Genomic DNA, 22,022 nt, shown 5'->3' on the forward strand with positions numbered 1-22,022 from the left:
AAACATACCAATGCCCTGGCCACCTTTCTGAAGGATCGGGAGGTTTACAAGGTCTTGGTGTACTGAAGCTACAGTGTGTATTTTTAAACAGATTCCTTTATAGAGAATGAAGTTGTGGAGCATTGTTTTGTAAAATAAGTTCCCTGTAGCTGTATTTCACAAGAACATGAAACAGTGTTCAAAACAGATGTGAGCCTCATTTATTAACAGCAGAATTAGTTTGTTTTTAATTTGAGTTCTTGTGGGTTTTCTCCCTTTTTGTAAATACCCCACCCATCCACCCAAGCACAGGAGCCTCATGCTCAGGCTCTAATCCAGACTAAGAAACCTTAAATTCCAAAGGGAACTCATTAGTGTGTAGTTCAAGGAGTCCTCTTTGCATAACATCAGTGTGTTTGTGTTTTGGGAGGGCCATTGAACTGGGGAAAGGAACACTTCTTCATTTCATTTTTACAGAGGAGTCCTAGGGAAGAAGTCTACTGACTTGCACATGTCAAATATTTACTTTTTGAGTGGAGCTGAAATAAATTTGCTATTTGATTTTTTTTTTCTCAGCTGAGTTTTTATAGTGGCTTTTTGTGTGCATTAACAGTTTAGTTTCAACACAGCTCTGGAATTAGTTTTTGGTAATTTGACTCTGTTCTACAGAGCTAAGAAGCCCTCACAGCTGTTTTTTCCCAGTACTGAAAAAAGTACTTCAAAAAAGTTGTAGTACATGGACTGCAAACAAGTATAATTGTGACTTTTATCATAGTCGCTTCAGAGACTGGAAAGGTAACTTTTCTACTAGCTTGCAGTTCAGACAAGATCTGGTATTCAGAGGGCTTTCTTCTAAGCATCCATGAAGTGTTCAAAGGTTTAAAAATGAATGCAAGTTTGTAATTTCTAGGTTTCTCATAGGTCTCTTATTTCCATGTTCTGAAGTTAGTGTCATTTGGTCAGCAAGTGTTAATGACGCTTTCTCAGTTCATCTGATAAGCTATTTCTTACATCTTAACTGTCTCCTCCCATCACTGCCAGGTATCCAAATAGTTTATTATTAGGTAGCATGGTTAGCACTTTGCTAACTGCAGGTATGTGATTTCCTAAATCCTGTGATCCGAATGAGTTTGTTTACGTACAGAACTAAACTCAGATCAAATTACTTGAGGCGATTGATACTCCAAAAAGGCATCAGTACAGAAATAGGTTGTCAAGTGTCTTTGCACACCGAGAAGCAAATGATGTTTCCTCCCTGTAGGTCAGTACAGTTTTCCCTTGCACTTAGTCAAACCAGAATTACTTCTGTATGTCAGATGCACATGTAGTTCATAAAGCAACTTCTAATGCACTCCTTGTTGGAACAAATGCTGGACTTGGCATTAACTGCACAGTTTTCACAGTAGCAAAGTTAGATTTTTTCTGAGAATGTGATGTTTGGTATTAGCAAATTGTCTCCTTGTTCTACTTTTCTGTGGTTATTGCTTTCACTTACAGAAACTGCAATTTATTTTTTTTATCGGGGTAGCTGTCTTACTGTAAAGTGCTAGCAGACCAGATTCCAGCACTTGTCACAGACTGTAGTGGCAGAAAGTATCTTGGTTTATATTTTAATCTCAAGGTAATCTCAAAGTCTCTTGCTGTGAAAACCTATGTTGAACTGTTTTTCTGGTCGTAGATCCTTTCTTGAGCAGACTACTGAACTGTTTCATCTCTTAGAGATGCAAACAAATGTCCTTAGGAAACCAGTTTGAATTTATGTTGTCCCCAACAAATTTGGGAGACATTAGAAGAGAATGTTACTGTTCAATTTTACTATGCCTCTTTCTTCAGGAGTATCTTGATCTGTCCATGCAGCTTCTTAGTTTTGAGAATGGCATGTGAAGTTAAGTATCTCATGTCATTAGCTGACTTTCAGAATAGGTTATTCCTATTAATTTTTCTTATGGTGTTAGGGCTACTCATCATGCAGTTTCCCCACTTACAGGCTTTACTTAATGCTACCACAATCATTAAGGAAAGCTTAAGGCTCCAGTGTTTCAGTATGGGTGCTTTTTACTTCTGATAGTATCGAGTAAAAGGTGATCACAGGTCACAGTTGTGATCATGGGAAAGAGAGGGAGTTTTTTCTGGTCTGCCAGGGACTGGAACACAGGAAGTAAGATAATTGCTAGTTGTAAAACAGATCCAAGTTCAAAAATAAATTGGTACACTTTAAAACTTGCAAGGTAATGGTGCTGAAATTCATGCAGACTCAAACAGGTTAGATGTATGCAGGTATTTTGGAAACTGGTGGGGCTGCTGGGCTCTTTGGCGTAATGCAGAATTTACTCTGAAGAGTGTGAGCATTGCTTTCTGCTGCTGCTGGGTACCCGGATGGGGCTTTCACTCCCAGAAGTGGTTTTGTCTAGCACAGGCTTGAAATACTTGGAAGGGGAGGATAGGAGGGAACAGTACAGCTGATGCTCTGGGCTGTTTGCGTAGGAGCAAACAGCTAAATCAGCTGGAGTGGCTACAGCTTTCTAAGTGGTATTAGTCTTTAATGTAAAATTCATAATAAATTTTCACAGATGTATTGATTTAATTTTGACTCCAGTAAGAATCATAATAACATTTTAAAAATTTGCCTCTATATATAAAACTGGCAGCCAAGAAACTTTTAAAAATAGTTTTTCCTAGCCTTACAGTTGAATCATTCAGGAATAAATTATCAGATTGTAAATAGCCTTAGATGTTCCTCTTGTTTCCTTTGCCTATTTCTGCTGTCAAGTAATCAAGTGGAAAGAAATACTTCTTAATTTTTCATTTGGAATACTCCTGAAAATAAGCTATATAACTTGTTTTTCTCATTTTGGGTTATATTAAAGAAGAGAAGCAAAGTCTTGGATCTGTACGGTTACTTCTGTAGTGCTCATAGCTTTTCGAGCATGTGTCTAACCCTCTCACCAACCAACCTCTTAAAATATTTAGATAATGTTAGGTTTCATGTTCAGAAAACTTGAAAAGTAGAGAGTGTGATCATGTTGCAGTAGTTATAAAGCAGAACCTGTGATATGATGGAAGTCATTAGTTAAGCACTTGGGAGTTTGAAGTACAGTGATAAACGAACTTTTGATGACTGCACCTGCAGCATATTTCCTTCAGTTTAAACAGCTTATTTAGTGACTATGATACTGGAAGCTATTTGAAAACTGAAAAAAAGAAAGATAACTTTTCACACCTAGTTATTTCTATATAGGTAAAAAAAGAACTACTCGTAAAATGGAGGAAAGAGGTAACCAGAAGCAGTTGGTACAGTTCAATTTCCAAGGATTATGCTTGCTTTCTTTCAGTAGACTTTAGATGTGAAACAAATTAAGTAAATTTTTTTCCGCCCTTCATAAGTCTCATTCAAGGCAGATGTGAGTTTTGCACGAGGTGGAATATGAAAATGTTGGCTGTACATTTAATAAAACTTTGATTTCCATCCAAAGATGCAAGCCATTAGTTTAAAAAAAAAAACAAAAAACAACCCAAACCAAACCCTGTAAAAAGCCTCAACAAACTGATATATTGTGTGGAGCTTTTTAATTAAAAAAGTTAGGAGTTTATGCATAATAAAATAACCACAGCATATTATCTTGCATTAACAGGTTACATTTTATATTCAGGTATCAGTATCAGTGTGATTTAACAGTTGCCAGCTAGTGAGACTTGACCTGGATTTAACAAAATAAACAGATTACAGGTGCATAATGAGATTAAAATCAATGACTTAAAGTAACGTTTGGTGTCTATTGCTGTAAAGTAACATTTGGTGTCTACTGCTGTAAATTGAAGACTTGCAGTGGAATTTGGTGCACCATGTCTAGGAGCTGTACTTAGTAGTTATTTAAGTATTGCAATCATAGCCTTAATTTAAAGCTACTGTGACCTACAGTGCTGTGGTGATGCTTTGTTCTACATCTTCTATCCCTTCCTTTCAGAAGACTCAGGAGTACTGTTAAAGCGTGGAAATCTCAACTGTCATTAAACATTTACCTTTTGTTTACTTTCTTGTGTATTTTAGCTGGAATCAGGTTTCTTCTTGTATGCTAATTGTGGTAATGTCTCTTAAGGCAGGGGAATTGAATTCCCTCCCTTGTCTTGAGAGTGGGACTTGTGGCAAAGCTGACTGATAAGATGCTTGCAGGCAACTGTTGGAATTAGCCTGGCGTGGGTGAGCCATCACTTAACTCACCCACAACGGGAATAGAGGTGAAATTGGGCTGTATCAATACAGTGTAGCTCTATACTTGAAATAAATGATTGTAGATAGAAAAAAAACCCCACCGCACCAGCTGGAATCAGTGTGGGAGTTGCTCCTGCAGTGAGGAACCAGCTTGAGTGTGATAAAAATAATATAAATGCCTGGTCTTCTGAAACAAACTTTTTATAAGACTTTGGTTCATGCTTCCCCATCAATTCAGGTTAGTAGGCATGATATTAAACAAGTAGTAGGAGAATCCAGATGACTCCAGTGTGTAAAACAGTGGTACGGCTTGGCAGAGGTGATTTAAAGCTTGTACCAACCACCTTTCTGTCTTGCTGGCTCAATTTATACTCTTAATACTGAGGATTGCGGAGGCCCTATGTTGTTCCCAAGGGTGCTGCCTCTTCAAGTCTTTCCTCCCTACAGCAAGCAGCAGACGAGCACTGGCCAAAGCCACATCATGTTGTCAAAGGATGGTTAATAAAAGGCTTTGAATGAATGCCATTAGAGCCTCTCCTCTGAGGATGCTGAGCACAGCTTGTACCACTCCCATGTGTATAAACTGTGTGTGATCCTGACTGCTGACAGGAGGCTAGGCATTGCTTGCTGCAAGAGAAGCATTTCAATGCAACTGCTTTTTTTTTGATCTTCTGTAAAATTTTTGCTTGAGGGGAGCTCTTGTTCTGGGTCAAACCCAGGATAGTCAAACATGCCAGCTCTGCCCTCTGTGGTGTTGGTGCGAATACAGGCCCTGCATGAGCTACTGTTCAGACATAGCTCTTGCACTGAGGAAGTGTCAGGATTTCAGGGAGTCTTTACAAACTTTTTTAGTGAATTCAAAAATGCTGGTGATCTTACACAGCCAGCAAGTGAAAATATTTTTCTAGTTGACATCATTGCAGTGTAATTATTTCTGACAACACAGCAGTTTTTAGAACTGAAAGTTTTCTTCTTATGCCCCAAAATAATATCGATCTCAGCTATATTAAAAAATGAAGAAGTTTCTGTTAGCCTCTCTAAGGACTAGGAATTAGAGTTGTTTGCCCCTGTTTTCTCCCTGATTCACCTGTCTTGAAAGTTTGCATGCAGTAAGCAGCTGTTGACTTTGCATCACAAATTGTGTTGTTTGCACCTTTCTAATGATGGTACAAAGAGCAGTTGGAGGCGGAAAAACCTTCTGCTAGGGGCACTGACTCAGTCTAAGGATGGAGTACAGTACATGAAGTTCTCTGTCTGCAGTGTGAATTTGTCACAGATTGCACCAAAAGATTTTCTTTGCTCCTGACCCAGTCTACTGAAGTAACTCTGAGCTGTTCCCTGAGCAATTCTTTGTCAAAAATCTCCAGAAGATGATTTTGCCCACCTGCCTGTGACTGTGATGCAGGCAGGAGCGCGTGCACTGCACCCCTCACTTAAGGTCTAGGCTTGATTCTTACGCTAACAGTTGAGCATAAACTGTGGCTTTCTGAGCTGTGAAGCAACCAAAGAGCAAAAGTGTCTCTGGTGTAAGTGTGCTTGGTGGCTGAGCAAAAGCGAGTGTTTCAGTCCACCCTGGCTTGTACGTTCTTCATGAGAGGGGATTGATGAGGAGTAATGTGTTGTCCCAAAAATTCTGCAGCCCAAATTGCTAGCCAAGAACTCCTTAAGGAAAAGGATTCCTCCAAACCAGAAAAATAAGGGTTAAGTGAACCATTTTGCTTTAGATTGTGTTGAAGTAAGGGATAGGTTATCTTCAGCAGTTCCTGATAGCTCCGAAGTCTAAACATGACAGTAAATGTTGCAATTGCCCTGCTGCAGCAAAAGCTTTGGAGAACCAGGACAGAAGGCAGGCAGAGGCAGGAGGGCCTCCAGAGTGACTCACGAGTGACCCTGGGCAGTTCATTTTGTCTTTGTCCTCGTCCTTGGTGGGGCACATCCATCCCTCGGTGCAGTGCGTACATCCCTCCCTTTGTCTCTTCCCAAGAGAAGATTGTGTGTGACAGCACTGCATGACGGTTTCTGTGCTAAGTCTTGGATCTGTGCTAAAGGTTGGTTGCTTTCTAACTCTGAAAACAGGATTAGTCCCTCTTGCATTATCTGTTTGAATGCACTTTAAAGTCACAACAGAAGGTACATTTTAAGTAGTTTTACGCTCCTGGATGCTAGACTGGTTTGTGAGCAATTGTCCAGGCTTTCTCAGTGAGTCTGGCCTTCCTGCTGTGCCGGTTATGTTAACTGCATTTTGCACAATGGGGAGGAAATGGATGCGAATTTGGAAAAGCCAGAGATTAGATGCTCTAGTAAAAATTGTTTGGTGTTAGTGCATCTAAAAGAAATCCACAGGGAACTTACCTGTAGCTACTTATTTATGCAAAATTTTTTTTCCCTGAGCCGATGGTAGCAGCTGTTTCACCTCAGCAACATTTATATACCCGTAAGTCCTCCAGGGTCTCAGTCCTGTATATATGTGTATTAGCAAATTGGAAAACAGATTTATTTGCAATGAATGTAAGGCTTTTGTAACCAGAGAGATAAGCTCAAGCTTGTGTCTATCCTTTTGTTTTCTCTTAAATTTTGCATTTTGGATCTGGTTGCAATATTCAGATACAGGCAGAGTTGGCTTTAAAAAGGGTCATTGGCTGATACAGTTGCCTAGCTTTCCACTTTTCCAACCCCTTCACTGGCTGTGGAAAGTGATTCTGGGCTAGTTTGAGGTGGGAGGAGGAGGAGTAAGTGCTTACTGAAAGTTGTTGGGCATAACAGCTAGGAGCGAAGTGGGTTTAGATATACCATATAAATTTGCATGTGCTTCCAATGTGCCTTTTTTCTAGCATCCTGGAGCTTTCCTGAGTCCCACAGTGCTCACGGGGTGGGTTTTTACCTAGATCCTGCTGTTGGCCTTATCCTGGCTTCCTGATGTGCAGAGATATGATGGGCCATGGCTTTTGAAACTTGAGGCAAAAGTGTTATCTTCAGTTTTGCTGCTTCTGTAAAGATGTACATGCAATGCATAACTTTGTTTATTCATGAGTGTAGGCTCTTAAAGCAGCAGGAAAAAAAATTGTTGAAACTCTTTCTACCCCAGTACAGGAAGGGAAGAGTGTTAGTATGCAAGGTCCTCAAATTCTGAATGGAGGAGGTTACGAAGAGTAAGTACCTCTCATAAAGGAGTGTAGCCTTGTAAGAATAAATATCACTAGGGACAAGAATGGGGTTGCTCTTACCTTGTTTCCTAAAGTGACTACTCTGGACTTTCCTCTTTTCCCTGCCAGCACAGCAGCATTTTCAGCTGTACACTGATGCTGGTCGTTTCCCTGAAGTTTTAACTTGCTGTTCTGTTTTATTCTGCTTTGTTAGTGGAAACATACTAATGGATTTCAGTCTCTGACTCTTATTTATACAATTACAGGAGAATGTTTTGCATCTTGGGAATCCCTGGAAACACATGTTTCTGTTCACGTTGAACTTTTTTTGTTTTTGAATGCAAATAATGGATTGAAACTTCATTGTTGCCTCTCAGTTGGGAGCCCTTTGGCATGTGTAAGAAGCAGCTATTAATTTAGCCTTTCTGTACTGATAAAACATGTATTTTCATGCTTTATAAGGCTTCCTTAGTCTTGTCCTTTGTATAGTATCATCTGCTGCAATTCTACTAGCAGTGATTTTATGCATTTGTTACACAGCAACCAAGATCTGCTGCACAATGGGTGTATGTGAATGTGCCACCTCTTTCAGAAGAGGCTGTGTAAAAGGCACAGACAGGTCATTAAACTTGCTGCTGCTGTCTACACTGTTAGCTGTTTCGCTGTAAAATGCTTACAGTGTAGCAGTTTCTTAAGGTCGGCATCTCTATACCATATAGCTATCTCAATTACTTCAGCATTAATTACCCACAGAGTATTTAGGTACTTCCCTAGCAGGTGAAAAAATCAGGTGCCCAGAAAATAAGTGAAAAAATTTGGAAAGCTCAAAACATGCACCAGAGAGTATCTGTCCTTCTCTTCCTGAATAGGCTCTTGCACTGTGTCTTGCTTACCTGCCCAGCTTCTGCAGGTTGGTTTAGATTGATGAAATGCCAGCAATGACATTTGCTTCAGGTTAACTTCATGTCCCGGAGCCTTCAGTCACACATGATGGGAGTGATCAGCCTGTGGGTTTTTTGGCCTCCTTAACCTATACATGATAAGCTTTTAAAGTTTGGGATGGTTAAATGAGTGTACAGCTTAGCTTGCAGACTTGGTCCTGTGCCCACCGTGCTCTCACTGTTAGCGGTTCTGTCACATGGTTTACCTCTCTTCCTTAGATTGAAGTTGCCCTGGGGTTTCGGTGGAGCAGAAGGTGCGTTGATCTTGTTTTGCAAACTTTGTTTTTAAAAAGCTGTGTAAGATCTTCGCTTGCATAATAAAATTTTGCCAGAGAGTAAGTAGAACTTCTCAAGAAGTTAGTAGGAGCTATTCTAAAGGACAGAGAATGGCTGGAGACAACTCTTTTACCTATTTCTCTATTCCCATGTCAGTATTCATCACCCAGTCATTCCACAGGTTTCTTCCTTTCCCTCTCTTCCACAGCAAGGAATACAGGGCCTTCCAATTACAAGATTAATAAAGAATGCAGTAACTAAGGGGTCTGTCTTGTTCTGAAGCCAAGTTTCCCAACACAGTCCTTTTAAGGAAAAAGACATAATATCTGTCTGTCCCTGTAGTATCTTTTGCCTCAAGTAACTGCTGAAGTGTGGAGAGGGGTTGTAAGGTCATTGATTTTTTTTTTTTTTTTTTTACTCTGTTTCTATCAAAAGTACTAAGTTTTCAGGATTGGCAGAACTGGATACCATGTGATGTGTGGTCAGTTCTGGCTCAGCCCAGGACGAGTTTTCTCTTGCAGTAACTACAGGCTGGAAAATAGGTTGACTCAAATCTCTTCAGTGATGATAAATTTCTTCATTTGATCCCTTAGAAAAAGGAAGAATGCACACTGGTGGAGTCTTAGTAATAAAGTTCCTACCTTAGAAAGGATAAAATGTTTGGTTATTCTGCTCTACTTTCCCAGGCTCCCTTTTCATGAAGGTTTCATGCTGTTTTTTTCTATTCCCTTGTTTGGATGGAAAAATGAATCACTGAGGATCTAAGCTTCACAACCAAGAGTTGCTTTGTGTGTTCTCCTTGTGCTTAGTCAAAATTAATTTAGTTGTTTTGCAGTGAATTATAAAACTCAGATTTTATTCTGGTTTATGGAGGGAAACAGCACTGTTGAAGTGTCAGCCTCCCTGAACTGGTATACCTGAAAGGAGAGAAGTTTGTGATAGCACAGTAATTGTACTTCATTTGAATTTGACTTCAAGAAGGACTTTAAGGATTTAGAAATAGCTTTCTGTAGCAGTGTTGGTTGTGGAGATGTCTTTCAACACTGGTAAAGGGTTGCGTGTCAAGTTGCTTTTGAAAGGTATGTCTGTGCCATTAAGGATGGCACTCTGAGGAAGCAGAAGCCTGGCAGTCTTGTTTCAGTATCACTGTAGTTTCTTTCCTTTCTTGATACCTACTGAAAATCCAGGTCTTGCTTCTTTTAATGAATTTCATGCTTAAGTTATGGGGGAGTCAAATCACGGTCTTGGTGTTTCAGTCACTCTCACTTCAGAATTCCAAATGTTTTGCAGTCAGCTATTGGAGAAATAAAACAGCACAGCAAACAGACCTGCAATGCCTTTCCAGGGTAAATGTTTTATGTGTATTCTGTAGTTGTGTAAATAGGGCCATTAGACCAGTAAGTGACATATCCTGTTTCATGTGGGAAGTTTATTTTAGATTATGGTTTTCTGCTCCAGTGTATCCACAATACCATCATCTTTCTCTGAACAATGCCTTCCGGGTATGTTTTTCTGCTTTTGACACTTCTAGCTGCATATAGATGTTTTCCAGTTTCTGTATCTTTCATACCTACAGTTCTGTTTTCTTTTAGTCTGCCCTGCTTTATTGGGAAAGGTGGTGTGTCAAATACCTAGATGCAGTTCTGCTTTCTGTCCAGTAGCTTTTCTTTCTTCTTTTTTGGGCTACAGCAATGGCAATCCATTTAAACAAACTCTAGAAACACTGTGTAATCAATTACTGGAACACTATGATTGTACTGTGACTTCCTCCAACTGGAATACAAATATTTTAGTAAAGTTTAAACCTCTTAGACTGGTTAGGTGGGCTTACTGTACATGCCTCTAAAATTGTTAAATCAAAACATGTAAAGTCAGATGACTAGTCCAAAGCCATAACCTGTCTATCAGTGAGGATCCTGATCCACTATGCCTCAGACTGTGCTGCTTTCTCCATATGGTTGCTCTTCTGAGCCATATGGGGTCTGCAAATGGGCTTTTTATCTCTGCACAGTAGTTGCTTTCTCAGTTGAACAATTTATCAATTGTCCAGAACCTGACAGAGCAACCTTTACACATGGGATTACCGTTGCCTGTTTAGGTAATCTGCTAACCCCGTCACTATTCATGTTAAAGATCCTGGATAATTACTAAATGTTACAGTCTTTCTACTTGCTGATAGAATCTATATATTGTAAAAGTTAGTGCAACACTAAACCATTTTGATCAGATGCCTAAGGCAAAAGTACACGTTCTTTTCCAGGAATATGAAGAGTATTTGAACTATATTTGCATGTTTGAACATTCATAGTCATCATTTCAGCAACTGAACCTTGATAATTTTAATAGTAGTCTTTTAACACCCAACATATATAGAAATTAAAACTCTCAATATGATTTGGCAAAATAAATGGTAACAAATGGTAAAGCTTGAGTAACTTGAAAGTGAGAGGCCTTTTTCTGATCATCTGCGGGTTTAAGATGACTACTTTTGAGGAGAGCCTGTGGGGGAGGAGAAAGATCAGTAAAATTGTTTCATTTAGGTCATACAGAGTCTTTTTGCTTTGCTTGCTTTTGCATCACAACAGGTGAGAAGGAAATTGGCTTAAATAGTAAAAAAGCTGCAGTTGTGGAATAAATGGTCTAAGATGGAGGTGGTGTTTCAGCTGAGAAGGGTCTAACCAAGTCTCAAGTGACAAGAAGGCTCATGAGAAGTTTTTGAACTTGACCAGCTTTTGAACTAATCCAGTGTTACTGAATTACCTCCCTTTCAGCTGCATAATTTAGCAGTGTAACTGGAGAAGTCTTTCTGGACATCGGTGTAGAGAAGCATTGAGATGAGGCTTTGAATGGACAGAATACCAACCTATATAGCAGTTGAGGTATTTCTAGGCTGTCTGACAAGAGTAAAAGCAATTGTGGTCTTGCTGGAACCAGAAGGAAAATACAGAAAGTCTTTATCCCCAGAACCTAGGAAGACATTTCAAAAGAACAAAGCCTGCTGGCAGAAATCTTTCTGTAAGCAGGTTAATGAAGTATTCAAATTGTGCCCACAAAAACTTACAAGAAGGTGAATTGAAAGATAGCAAATATGGAAGGCTAATAGATTTATCTGGAAAAGCTACTTTTGACCAGAAATTGGGGTTGCCAGGTGTTAATTTGCCAGGTATCTCACTTAATTTCGGAGAAATGAGAAGGACCAGATTGTTGCTCACATCTTTTTTTTTAAGAAGTGAGGACAAAAAAAAAAAATCTAATGCAAAGTGATGAAAATGGGATAAAATGGAAGCAGGATGAAAGTGGGTGGTGAGAGTGGGATAAAACAGCATCTATGGCATCCTGTATCATGTGTCAGTGATACTCTCCCAAACAATATTGATAGCTGTACTGATTGGGCATACAAGAACTTATGCCCCTCTCTGTGATGTCAGTATTTTATTAGAAAAGTTGTTGTCAAAACTGAAATATTAATGTAGGAAGTAGGCCTACTTCCCTTGATTGTGGTATGTAAGTAATCTTTTGGGTGTGTGTGTGAAGAATGGTGTTAAAAAGCAGTTTAAAAGCAAATGGATTTGTCTCACAAATTAAAACAGTATAGTCCCACATAATTGTTTTGTCACCAGGCTAATCTATTAATCCAGGGGTTGTTCTCATTAGAAAAGGAGACTGCTTGCCTTTGCTATCCGTTGGCACTCTTCCTCTCCAGGTGGCAACTGCCTGCTGGAGGAGGGCTTTCTTTGACTTCATCTCTGTTCTTGTCATGCTGTAGTTAGAGATACCTAACCTTTTACAGCTCTATTCCTGGATAAAGAGTAAAACTGCACTGTTCCAGTAATACATATATACAAGTATTGCAAATAGGGTTATGACTCAGCCTTTCCCAAGACTTAGTGGTGGAGCGAAGGTGGGGGGGGGGAACAAAACAGAGCCACAGACCAAAAGTGCTTAGAATTTCCCATCCTTAAATTGAGTGTCCTTGTAATTAAACAGAGTTAAGAGATGAATCAACATACAAAAATGCAGAGCTGCTCATGATTGTTGGAGGTACAGGGGGAATGGCAGGAATAGTACGGGGACTGTGGTAATCTTTTGGAGACATACCAGGCTCAGCATTAACAGACAGAGATACAGTGCCAGACATATCAAGCTTTCTAGAACAGAAGAGATGCCAAAAGCTCTGTTTGGGTTAGAGGATACTGAAGGGAGAGCCTTAGGGGTAATGGATCCTTGCCCAGTGACCATAACCCCTGTCCCCACTGTAACCTTGATTTTTATTTTCCAAAATCCTTTTGGAAGTTTGAACTTTGCTCACAGTAGAGAGTGGATTTTTCTAATGCTCTTGGAGGAGGAATAGTAGTTATCTCCTTGTTTAGTGTTAGAGGGAGCAGACATACTTAGTGGAAGACATAAAAGGCAGGAAACAAATCTGAATGTGTGATTATGTCTGACCTCATCCTGTAGCTCATGTGAGGCTGGATGTAGTCAACTGCTAATCAACTGCAAGCTAGGAGAGACTTATTGGAGGCTGGATGATTTTTCTAAGAATCAATATGCTAAATATATCAAAGAAGCTATATTCCAGACAGGGACATTGATGAGGTTTGGTGCGAGATGCCCACTGTCTTAAAGTTTTGTTCCCAGTTCAGTGATCTGTTGCCTGTGTAGTTCAGTTGGAGGTGATGCTGTATTGGTTTCTGTGAAGTGGGTACACAAACTGGAGTGAAATGGCTCAATTTGTTTCATGTCAGCCAGCAAAAAACCATCAACTTGGACTCCTAAATAAAGCCAGTCCTGGAACAAAGCATTTTTGTGTGATACGCCAAAAAAAAGAATTCCGTCCTTTTTAATGACCCAGTCTCCTGAACTTCATCCAGCTCCACCCTCAAAAAAAAAAGTTCAAGAGCTTTAATGCCTTCTGAAGATGTACATATGTCAGCTCAAGACTATTTAATAAACGCTTTTGAAGTAATTATTTTTAACCTATCTAATGGCATTGTGTCAGAAAACACCACCATTGAGTCTGAATACTAGGCAAGTATTCCAGAATAATTTAATTCTTAGCAGATGCATCTGGGAGGTACTACACTTACCTCCAGGGATGTACTGAATTTAGCGTTGTCTAGTGTGAGAGGCCAAGTACCTATCCAGCCTTGACTGCACTTGGGTGAAAGCTCTCCTGCCAACTTTTCCCTTCTGCTTTCAAGACCACGCGCACGACCTCCTGTTCCCAGCCACTTTGGCCTGCCTTTTAGCCAGAATATCCCTATGAAAGACCTTCCTGCTAGAAATCCGTTGGTAGGCAGCAAAGAAAAGCTGAGCAGTGACAAATACTACCAAGCAGAGCTAGTTTAACTGGTCAGGCACTTTTTTTGCTGTTGTACCAGGTTTTAATTGTCTGAAAATACCAAATCATTGTAAGCAGTGCAGAGGATTGAGGAAATAAATGTCTGACTCCAGTGTTTCCAGGGTATAGTCCTGGAACTACTTTTCAAGACCAAATATTAATTTCAGCTGGAAAGCACAAGTCAGCTGGAAGGGAATCTAGTGATGGAAGGTAAAAGACTGTTCTGTGTTGGGCTTCTTTTTTTTGGTGAAAAGCTATCACGTGGTTCTAAGCTCTAAAGAGAATAGCATGGAGCTCAGTTGCACACTTTTTCCGTTGATTGGTTGATAGAAAAAAATTGACTCTATGTTGGTATGTGCCTCCTTAAAAAATTAGTATGTTATAAAATGAGTGTACATAGTTCTATGTATAGCATCATGATGGTTTTTCTAGCAATTTACCTATTCATCAAGTGTAAATAGATGGCTGTTCACTTCAGCCAGTGCTTTAGGAATCAGTGAGTAAATTCTCTGTGGAATAAAACCTAGGCAGTTTGCAAACAGCCTGAGCTTCCAGCTACTGGCTGAACTGAAGAATCCTAAGTGTGAAATGCACTGCAAAAATATTTTTGCCAGTGAAATGTGTGTTGTCCTGGTGGGAAGAAGGGTACTGAGAAATTGCTTCTTGGCAGTTCAGAGAGTGTAGGTGTCCGGTCCCCACACGGTTTGCCAGAGATGACTGCTGTGAATTAGATTTTGCTGTTCAGGTACTTGAAAACTCTTAGGTGTTTTATGATGTAACACCAAATGTTCCACATAACCTGCCACGTGCCTGTGTATCAAAATACAGAAAACTAAATCTTGTGCTTTGAATGTATATAGTGTATACAGTATGTAATTATAAATGCTGTAAGCACTAGGAGGTGTTGCCAAGTTCAGGAGGATTGAGGAAAGATGCAGGAGGCAAGGTGAAGGCTTGAATGTCAGCATTGATGTGTGGGTTTATGTTGTCTTACTGCAGGTGTCTGAAAACAATACCTAAAGTTATAGAAAGTGATAATTAAAAACATATTCTGTAGAAATGTGACCAAGGGTATGTTTCCACTAAAACCAGTTGCATGTTTTGAGGTTGTGAGAGGTGGTGTCAGTTAAGGAGAAAAATGAGTTTGCGGTGAAAGACTTGGAGTCAGGAAGATGAGGCTTGTTCCTGGCTCTGCAATGCATTTCCCACGTGACTGTGAAAGTCACAGAATCCTTGTGTTGCAGTTTCTTCTCCTTAGTGTGGGGGATAGTAACCTTTTTAGAGGCATGGTAACATCTTTACAATTAATTAAGCATTCCTACCTTACATCCAAGATCTGTGGAAATTCTGGCACTATCATCTGAAAACAGTTGCCAAAGCATGGCCTTTTAGGTATCCTGAGGAACTTACTTAATTTTCGATGGTTTGAGAAGCATGTTTAAAAAAATAAACAAAAACCCCAAACCTGAGGAAGGGGGGGAGTGATGATTCTTTGGGTCTGCACCCATTCTTCCCAACATCAGTGACCTTGACTGTAAATGACAGTGCCTTTTGAGGTGGGTTTGAGGTGCTAAGTTCAGTCTCAGCTCCATAAAGAACATTTAAAGACCTAAAAATGCTTGTAAATGAGTTTGTTTACAGTTCAGTGATTTTGCTGTTTCTGTGCTGGATCTATTTCCTTGGTGCTTTAAGGACTTTATTGTACAGTACAGTTGTCACTGAGAATGGGAAATATCACTTGAAGTAGAAATGGATGCCAATAAAATTACAGTGTTCATGTAGGTTTACTTGAGTGCCATCTCCCGTTTCTGACCTGTCACTTAATTTGGACCAGTCCTGACCTGTGTAGGTGGGTTACCACCAGCACATACTTATTACAGCTGTCATGTTGGATTTTCTCGGTGGGGCTGTTATCAGAGGGAGGTAAGTGTCTCCTGCAAAAGAGAAGCATGAGGAGAGAATTCCTAGTCCTCTTTTCTTTTCACACTTTCTTTTCCTCTTCCCTCATTATTCCCCCTTTCCCTTGCTGTGTGCCTGTCATGTCATGCACTGTTGGGGATAAGAAGATTAATTTTGGGGGGAGGCTGCTTTGTCCTAACTAGATACTTGCAGAAGTAGCAGTCTAAATTCTAGGATTCAGCAGGCCTAACGTTTCAGCTTTATGCTCTGTTCCTGTATCCTTATAATCTATTTGACATGAAATACTTACAGGCATAGGAAGCTAGGTTTCCCATCTGCCAAATAAGATTGAACTTGCTATAGCCATTCTTGCTTATTAAATAAGAAAGGTTGCATTTCTTCAGGGTCTGTAAAGCATTTAAAGGTCATTGAACTAAAGACCACATAAATGCAGCTGTTGCCAAGATGAATTAACTTATGCTGCAGGAACAATGAATCCATTTAGGACCTCTGAAACTTAAAGATTTTTGTTAAAAATTTTGAATCACAGAACATACGGGTATGGGGTGGGTAAAATGCAGAGTTTCATGAGGGAGGCGTGGAGTTTTCTCCCAACTTCATTTCTTAATTTTTTTTGCCTCTCTGCTTGCAGATTCTCACAAACACAAAGATAAACACAAAGACCGAGAACACCGGCACAAAGAGCACAAGAAGGACAAGGAAAAAGACCGGGAAAAGTCCAAGCACAGTAATAGGTGAGGAAAAAGTTGATGGAGTCCTCATAGGCTAAAACTGTTGCACATGCAGTCTTACAAGAATTACTCTGATAAAATATGAGGACAGAATTGCTGCATTTTGAGTGTGGTTTATGAGCGTAGGTGCTTTAAGCCTAACTTCTGTCATTGCATGCATTTCCATATGGGTAGCTGAAGTAGTGTATCTCGCAAATGTGAGCAAATACTAATGTCTAAAAGATTATTGTAGCTTAGTGTTATTAAAGGAATTGAAAACTAGTTTAACTCCATGAAGACTGAATTTTGTTCATAATCTTTTGCGTGTGTGGTTCCAGTTGTTTGTCAGAAATGTGGAGGTCCTTTGGGTGTTGGTATAAACTCCACTGTTTTAGCATAGATGAACCTAATGTGACTACTCAGCCTCCTGATAATTAGAAGTGTCTTGAAAGACAGTCCCTCAGAATGATGGTGTCCTTGGCCTGCTACTACAGTGGCTGAATATCTCAGCACTGAGGCAGTGTTATGAACTTCTGCTGGGTTAGATCATCAATTTGAAAGGATTGCAGGCTGTTGTGTCTGATATGATTGATACTCTACACTGCCACTACATGGGGAAGGTGTTTCATGCCAGTCACCTGCCGTATCATCAACACTGAACATAAACACTTATTTACTCTGTGATGACTTGTAGCTCTTGAGGTAGTGGTGGTGAATTCCATAGTCCAGGTGATACGCTAGCCTAGGCTGTGAACTGCAAGAACCAGGACGTGCAGGTCTGTCTGTGGTGATTTGGTATGGTGGAACGCAGGGCAATACATCACACGCAGGATGTTACTCAGAAAAGATTTCCTAGTTGTGACTCCTGGTGTGCAAGTGCCACTGAGCCTACATTGACAAGGAAATCTGCAAAAACCAGTCCCTGGAGGGTAAGTTTCTGTTGTGACACTTGCTGAATGACAGATAGTGTTTATGTTATGGCCAAGCAAGTGTTACTAACCAATTGCTGTGCAACTGTGATAACACGATCTAAAAATGAATAAAAAAAGCTTGTGTTAGCAACGATTTCTATTAAAAAGAAGCATGGAAAGGAGGGAGTCTGTGCTGAGCAGTGGGTTTGTTTTATTGGGGTTGCACTTTGAGTTTTCTGTGACCTTTTGAGAAGTTATGGAACCTTACTGTTCCATATGTTGTTGGGTTTCTTTGAAAGTAAATGGTTGATGTAGGGGGAGGGAATCTAGGCCAAATAACTTGCAGCATTTACTGGCTTCCACAGCAAACATGAAATGCTTTGAACACATTGTTTGCACTCTTCTTTGCTCTATACTGCCTTGATTTCTGATTGTCATTTTTCTGATCTTCAAGCTTGCACCCTAAAACTGACTGTCTTGCATTTCGAGATGTTCATTGCTTCACTTGAAAAGCTATTCTGCAATCTTAGCAAAGAACATCCTTTTGTAAGGAGTAATGTAAGCACTGTCTTTAAAGTTCCAGAATTCATTAATGATTTGACCTTATTTATGTGGGAGTTGGAAATGGTCAGTGTATTTTTAACTGGAAGAAATAATTATGGCTTATAACTTGAAGCTGCATGCTACTAATTGTGTAAACAATAAATACCAAAACAGTTTAAAGGAGATAAGAATGGCTAATGTGTCTTGTGAGGTGTAGCTCATGAGATATGTAATCATGCTTTGTCTTGAAGTAATTCTTTCCCCCCTACAGTGTTGCCTTGAAATTCCTGTGAGAAAGGCATTGTGTTTTCTTGGCATTGTGCCTAAAGCTTCCAGTCACTTTATTTATCTATTAAGTGTTCATTTGTCCTGTGAGCACAATATACTGCATCTTTGAGTCCCGTGACAGGGTACACATATATGGATGGCATGATGGAGTGTGTGCATGTGCAGGGGTGTGTTCAAGGCATGTTTTGGGGAGAGGTGACATAATATTGCTTTGCACCTCAGGCCCCTATGCAAGGTGGGACTTGATGTCCCAGGCTGAGTGCACAGCTGGCAAAAGTTTTCTATAGTGTTTTCTGCCTTTCAAACTGCCACCTTAAAAATGAATATATTATAGCACTGAATCATGAGATCCAGTCTTGAAAGTGGTACTCAGGGAAGATAATGTAGGCAGACACATGTGCGGTGCTCTGGTTGGATTGCTCCTTCAGGAGTGTTCAAAAATCTTCACTGCCGCATTCGTGCTCAGTCATGTACAGGATATGTGGCCGCTTGCTGTGTAAAGCCAGCTGAGTTCTAACACAAACATTTTAGAAATAACTGACCTCATAATTGAAATTTAAGCATTTCTTCCCAAAATCCTTTGATTCAGCTGTTGTCCACGTGATTCCATAAATGTAAGTTGTGTCTGTGAGGATTAGGCTTTAGGTGACCATTGTCTTGTGAAGGAGAGAGCCCAGCAGATCACAACATGGGGATGGAGGTGGAGGAAGATCTGTGGTGAGCAGGGAATTACATAGAGGGGAGTTGCTGGAAGGGCCTGAACAGAGCACGTGCTTGTGGCCAGGCGACTGCCGAGTGTTTGCATGGAAGGTGTGAATCCAAGGATGGCACAGGCCAGAATGGTGAGTTACAGGGAAGGATTGAAGCAAGCTGAGTTTCAGTTCAGGCTTCGTTACTACAGTCACCGTACCAAAATACTTTCCTGGATAGAGCCAAGATGAACAGAGAAGTCTGAATTTTAGGATGGCCTGTGTGACTGTCCAGTGTCCATTGCTATCGTACTGCTAAGGGGATGGGTTGCACTGCAGAGGGGAAGGGGGCATTTGATCACTTTGCCATTTTTAATAGCTTTTAATTTTGCCAGCAGTGGGAGGGGAGGAAGTTGCTTTGTGGGGAAATGCTGGAGAATTATCCTCTTTCAAAAGGACACTTAGCTGTGATATAACAAGACCCGAAGCAAAATTCTTCTTTAGAGGAGTGAGGGCTCTGTGATTGCCTACACTTCATTAGTTCCAAAAATCTTGGCTTAGGCCTTTGTGGTAGAGCCATCTGAAGGGCTGGTTCTAGTTCCAGTTTATTTTGATACTTCATTGTCACGGCCATCACTGCTGAAAAAGATTCGTTATGCAGATGTGTATATGCAAATGGAAGAAGTGCATAGCCGGCTGCGCTTACTGAACAGGGGTGCTATTTTTTTTAACCCATCTACTGCTTAGACAAAGGGTTTTCTTGGCACTGAGCTGGCAAATGTCCATCTTTCCTGGTGTCAGCTAGTTGTGCCTGGAAGCTAACTGAAAGGTGTTGCATTTTTAGATTTTTAACAAATGTGAAACTCTTGGCTTGGAAGATTTTCAGACAGGTTAGAAAATTGTTTCCAAGTGCACAGCTAGGAGAGATTTTCATGGTGACGCACTTGCATCGGTTTTGGCGACAAAATCACGTAGTGATGTATCTGTTTTCATGATGCTGTCTCTGTAGCACAAGTTTCTTTCAAAAAGCAGTTACTTTTGACCCATAGTTCAGATAGTACCGTCACCTTGAAAGGGGTGCCTTAAGTGTGTTTATTTTTTCGCTAATATCTGCTTAGTAGCATAGTACTGACAGCAACTGGTCATCAGCAAGTTTGGAATGCTTGGGTTTGGTTTTTTTGGTAAAAGAAAACTCCTTGTTAAGGTCGACAGCTTCAAGCCCTCTGCAGCAAAGATAAGTGGTGAGCCTCTATGATACGAGAGGTTTTCATGGTCTCTCCCTGTCTCTTTACAACTTCTTGTAAAGACTGTACTAGGCTGAAGGTCTTATTTTTCTAAACGGTGGTAACAGTGCCCCTTCCAAAACCCAGCCCCACAGTGGTGCCAGCATGTTACAGTTCCTCCACTGTGACCATCCAGTACTTCCTGTTGGCAGCGAAACCATCAGCTGAACCCGAGCGCAGGGGACCAGATCTCTGAGAGCCTCTGCCCTGCTGAGGGTTGTAACAGCCATTCTGATAGGGGATATTTCTTCACAGAAGAATTTTGAAGGAAAGAAAACTGCCTGATTGTACTGAACTTTCTCCTTTGACAGTGAAAAACAAGTGAAAAATAGCCATTTCTCCATTAGAAATTAAACGAAAAATTTCCAAGGTAACAGGAGTGTGGGATTTACCAATGGTTTTTTACCTGTATGGGAAATTTTTAAGGCACTTGATAAAAACCTGTTACCTGTTGCTAAAATTGAAAATGAATCCTTCAGAAAAGTTTATCTTAGATTAGTAAATTGCATGTAAATCTTCAGAAAATCCATTCTGTACTTCAATAAAGCTGCTGTGTTATTGCAAAAGACGTGCTGGATCTTTGATAATTCTCAAAGAGCTTGAATGGTGCTTTAGCAGAAATCCAGACCATTGTTTGTTGTTGGTGAAACTTGGGTCTGTTCACACACTCTGTATAAAATGCCACAGAGGTAGAGTCCCCTAACTGCATTCTGAGAAGTACAGTACTGCATTGGACCTTGTACACTGTTGAGAACATTGTCCGGTTGTGTTTGAAGCAGATCATTTTTATGTCTGTCTGTAATAGTTTGACAATTTCATTTCCTTCCCTGTACTTAAAGTCTTAAAATAAAACCTGCATCAAGAAGGCAGAACAACTCCAATGCAGAATAAATGTTTCCTGTATCCAGACTCTGAAGGATCTAAACTGCCAAGATAAGTCTCAGAAATACTTAAAATACGTAATCTTGATTTCATATGGCAGAAGTGTGTGGAGTGGTGTGTAGAACTTCTTAATTTTGCTCCTTACTTTCCTCCTCTCCCACTCACAAGATGACACTTGTGTATCTTAACCACTCATTTACAGCTGTAGTAAACTGGGAGAGAACATTTGTGTGCCTCAGATCTTCTCCGTCACCCCTCAAGGAAAGAAAATGCAAAGCCCACTTAAGAAAAATCCCTATCAAAGAACAAATCCACATCGCTATAAAGCAATCTCTATGAGGCAAAGTGTTTTCTTTTGCTCCTTTTCTCAGCCCTGTACTTCCTGATCCCCAAAAGAAAATCTAATACACACCCTTTAAATAATGTCAGTGGTTTAAAAAAAATAAAATGAAACAAATCTGATGTGGCAATAGGTTTCTGATCTGTGGGAGACGAGCATTTCAAACAAGTAGACCATGTAAAATAATGAAATAACGAGTCCTTTGAAGCCAAGACTTGTTAGAGATGGGTTTAGAACCGTTTGCAGTAACAAGTGTCTTTCTGGCAGGTGTCTTGGGCTTTGTGCACTGAGTGTGGGCTGCCAGTAGGCTGGAGAGTGCAGAAATGGCTGTGACAGGGAACGGGAGTGAAAAGGCTGCTCCTGCAGTGCTGAACTGTGGTGTCAATGTGACAAGCATCTGAGCCGCACGAAGAAAAATCTTCTGTCAGATTGCATATTTTCTCCGTTTACTAAATCTCTTGTGATCACAGCTTGAGATGAACAGGAGTGTGGAACACAAGGGATTTATAGACCTGATCTTCACTGGCATCTTCTAAGTTTTATGGGTTTGCTAGGAAAAACACAGA

At 40.3% G+C, this 22,022-nt stretch overlaps 1 protein-coding gene across 1 annotated transcript in view; it reads left to right on the plus strand.

The window, feature by feature from the left end:
* TOP1 (DNA topoisomerase I) overlaps positions 1-22,022 on the plus strand; it is a 67,991-nt gene that overhangs the window by 13,195 nt on the left and 32,774 nt on the right. Inside the window, exon 3 of the mRNA XM_054845462.1 lies at positions 16,442-16,544. Within this exon, the coding sequence (XP_054701437.1) occupies positions 16,442-16,544 (103 nt within the window). The remainder of the gene's footprint in view (positions 1-16,441; positions 16,545-22,022) is intronic.

Source organism: Grus americana, chromosome 17, assembly GCF_028858705.1.
Source record: "Grus americana isolate bGruAme1 chromosome 17, bGruAme1.mat, whole genome shotgun sequence".
Lineage (NCBI taxonomy): Eukaryota > Metazoa > Chordata > Aves > Gruiformes > Gruidae > Grus > Grus americana.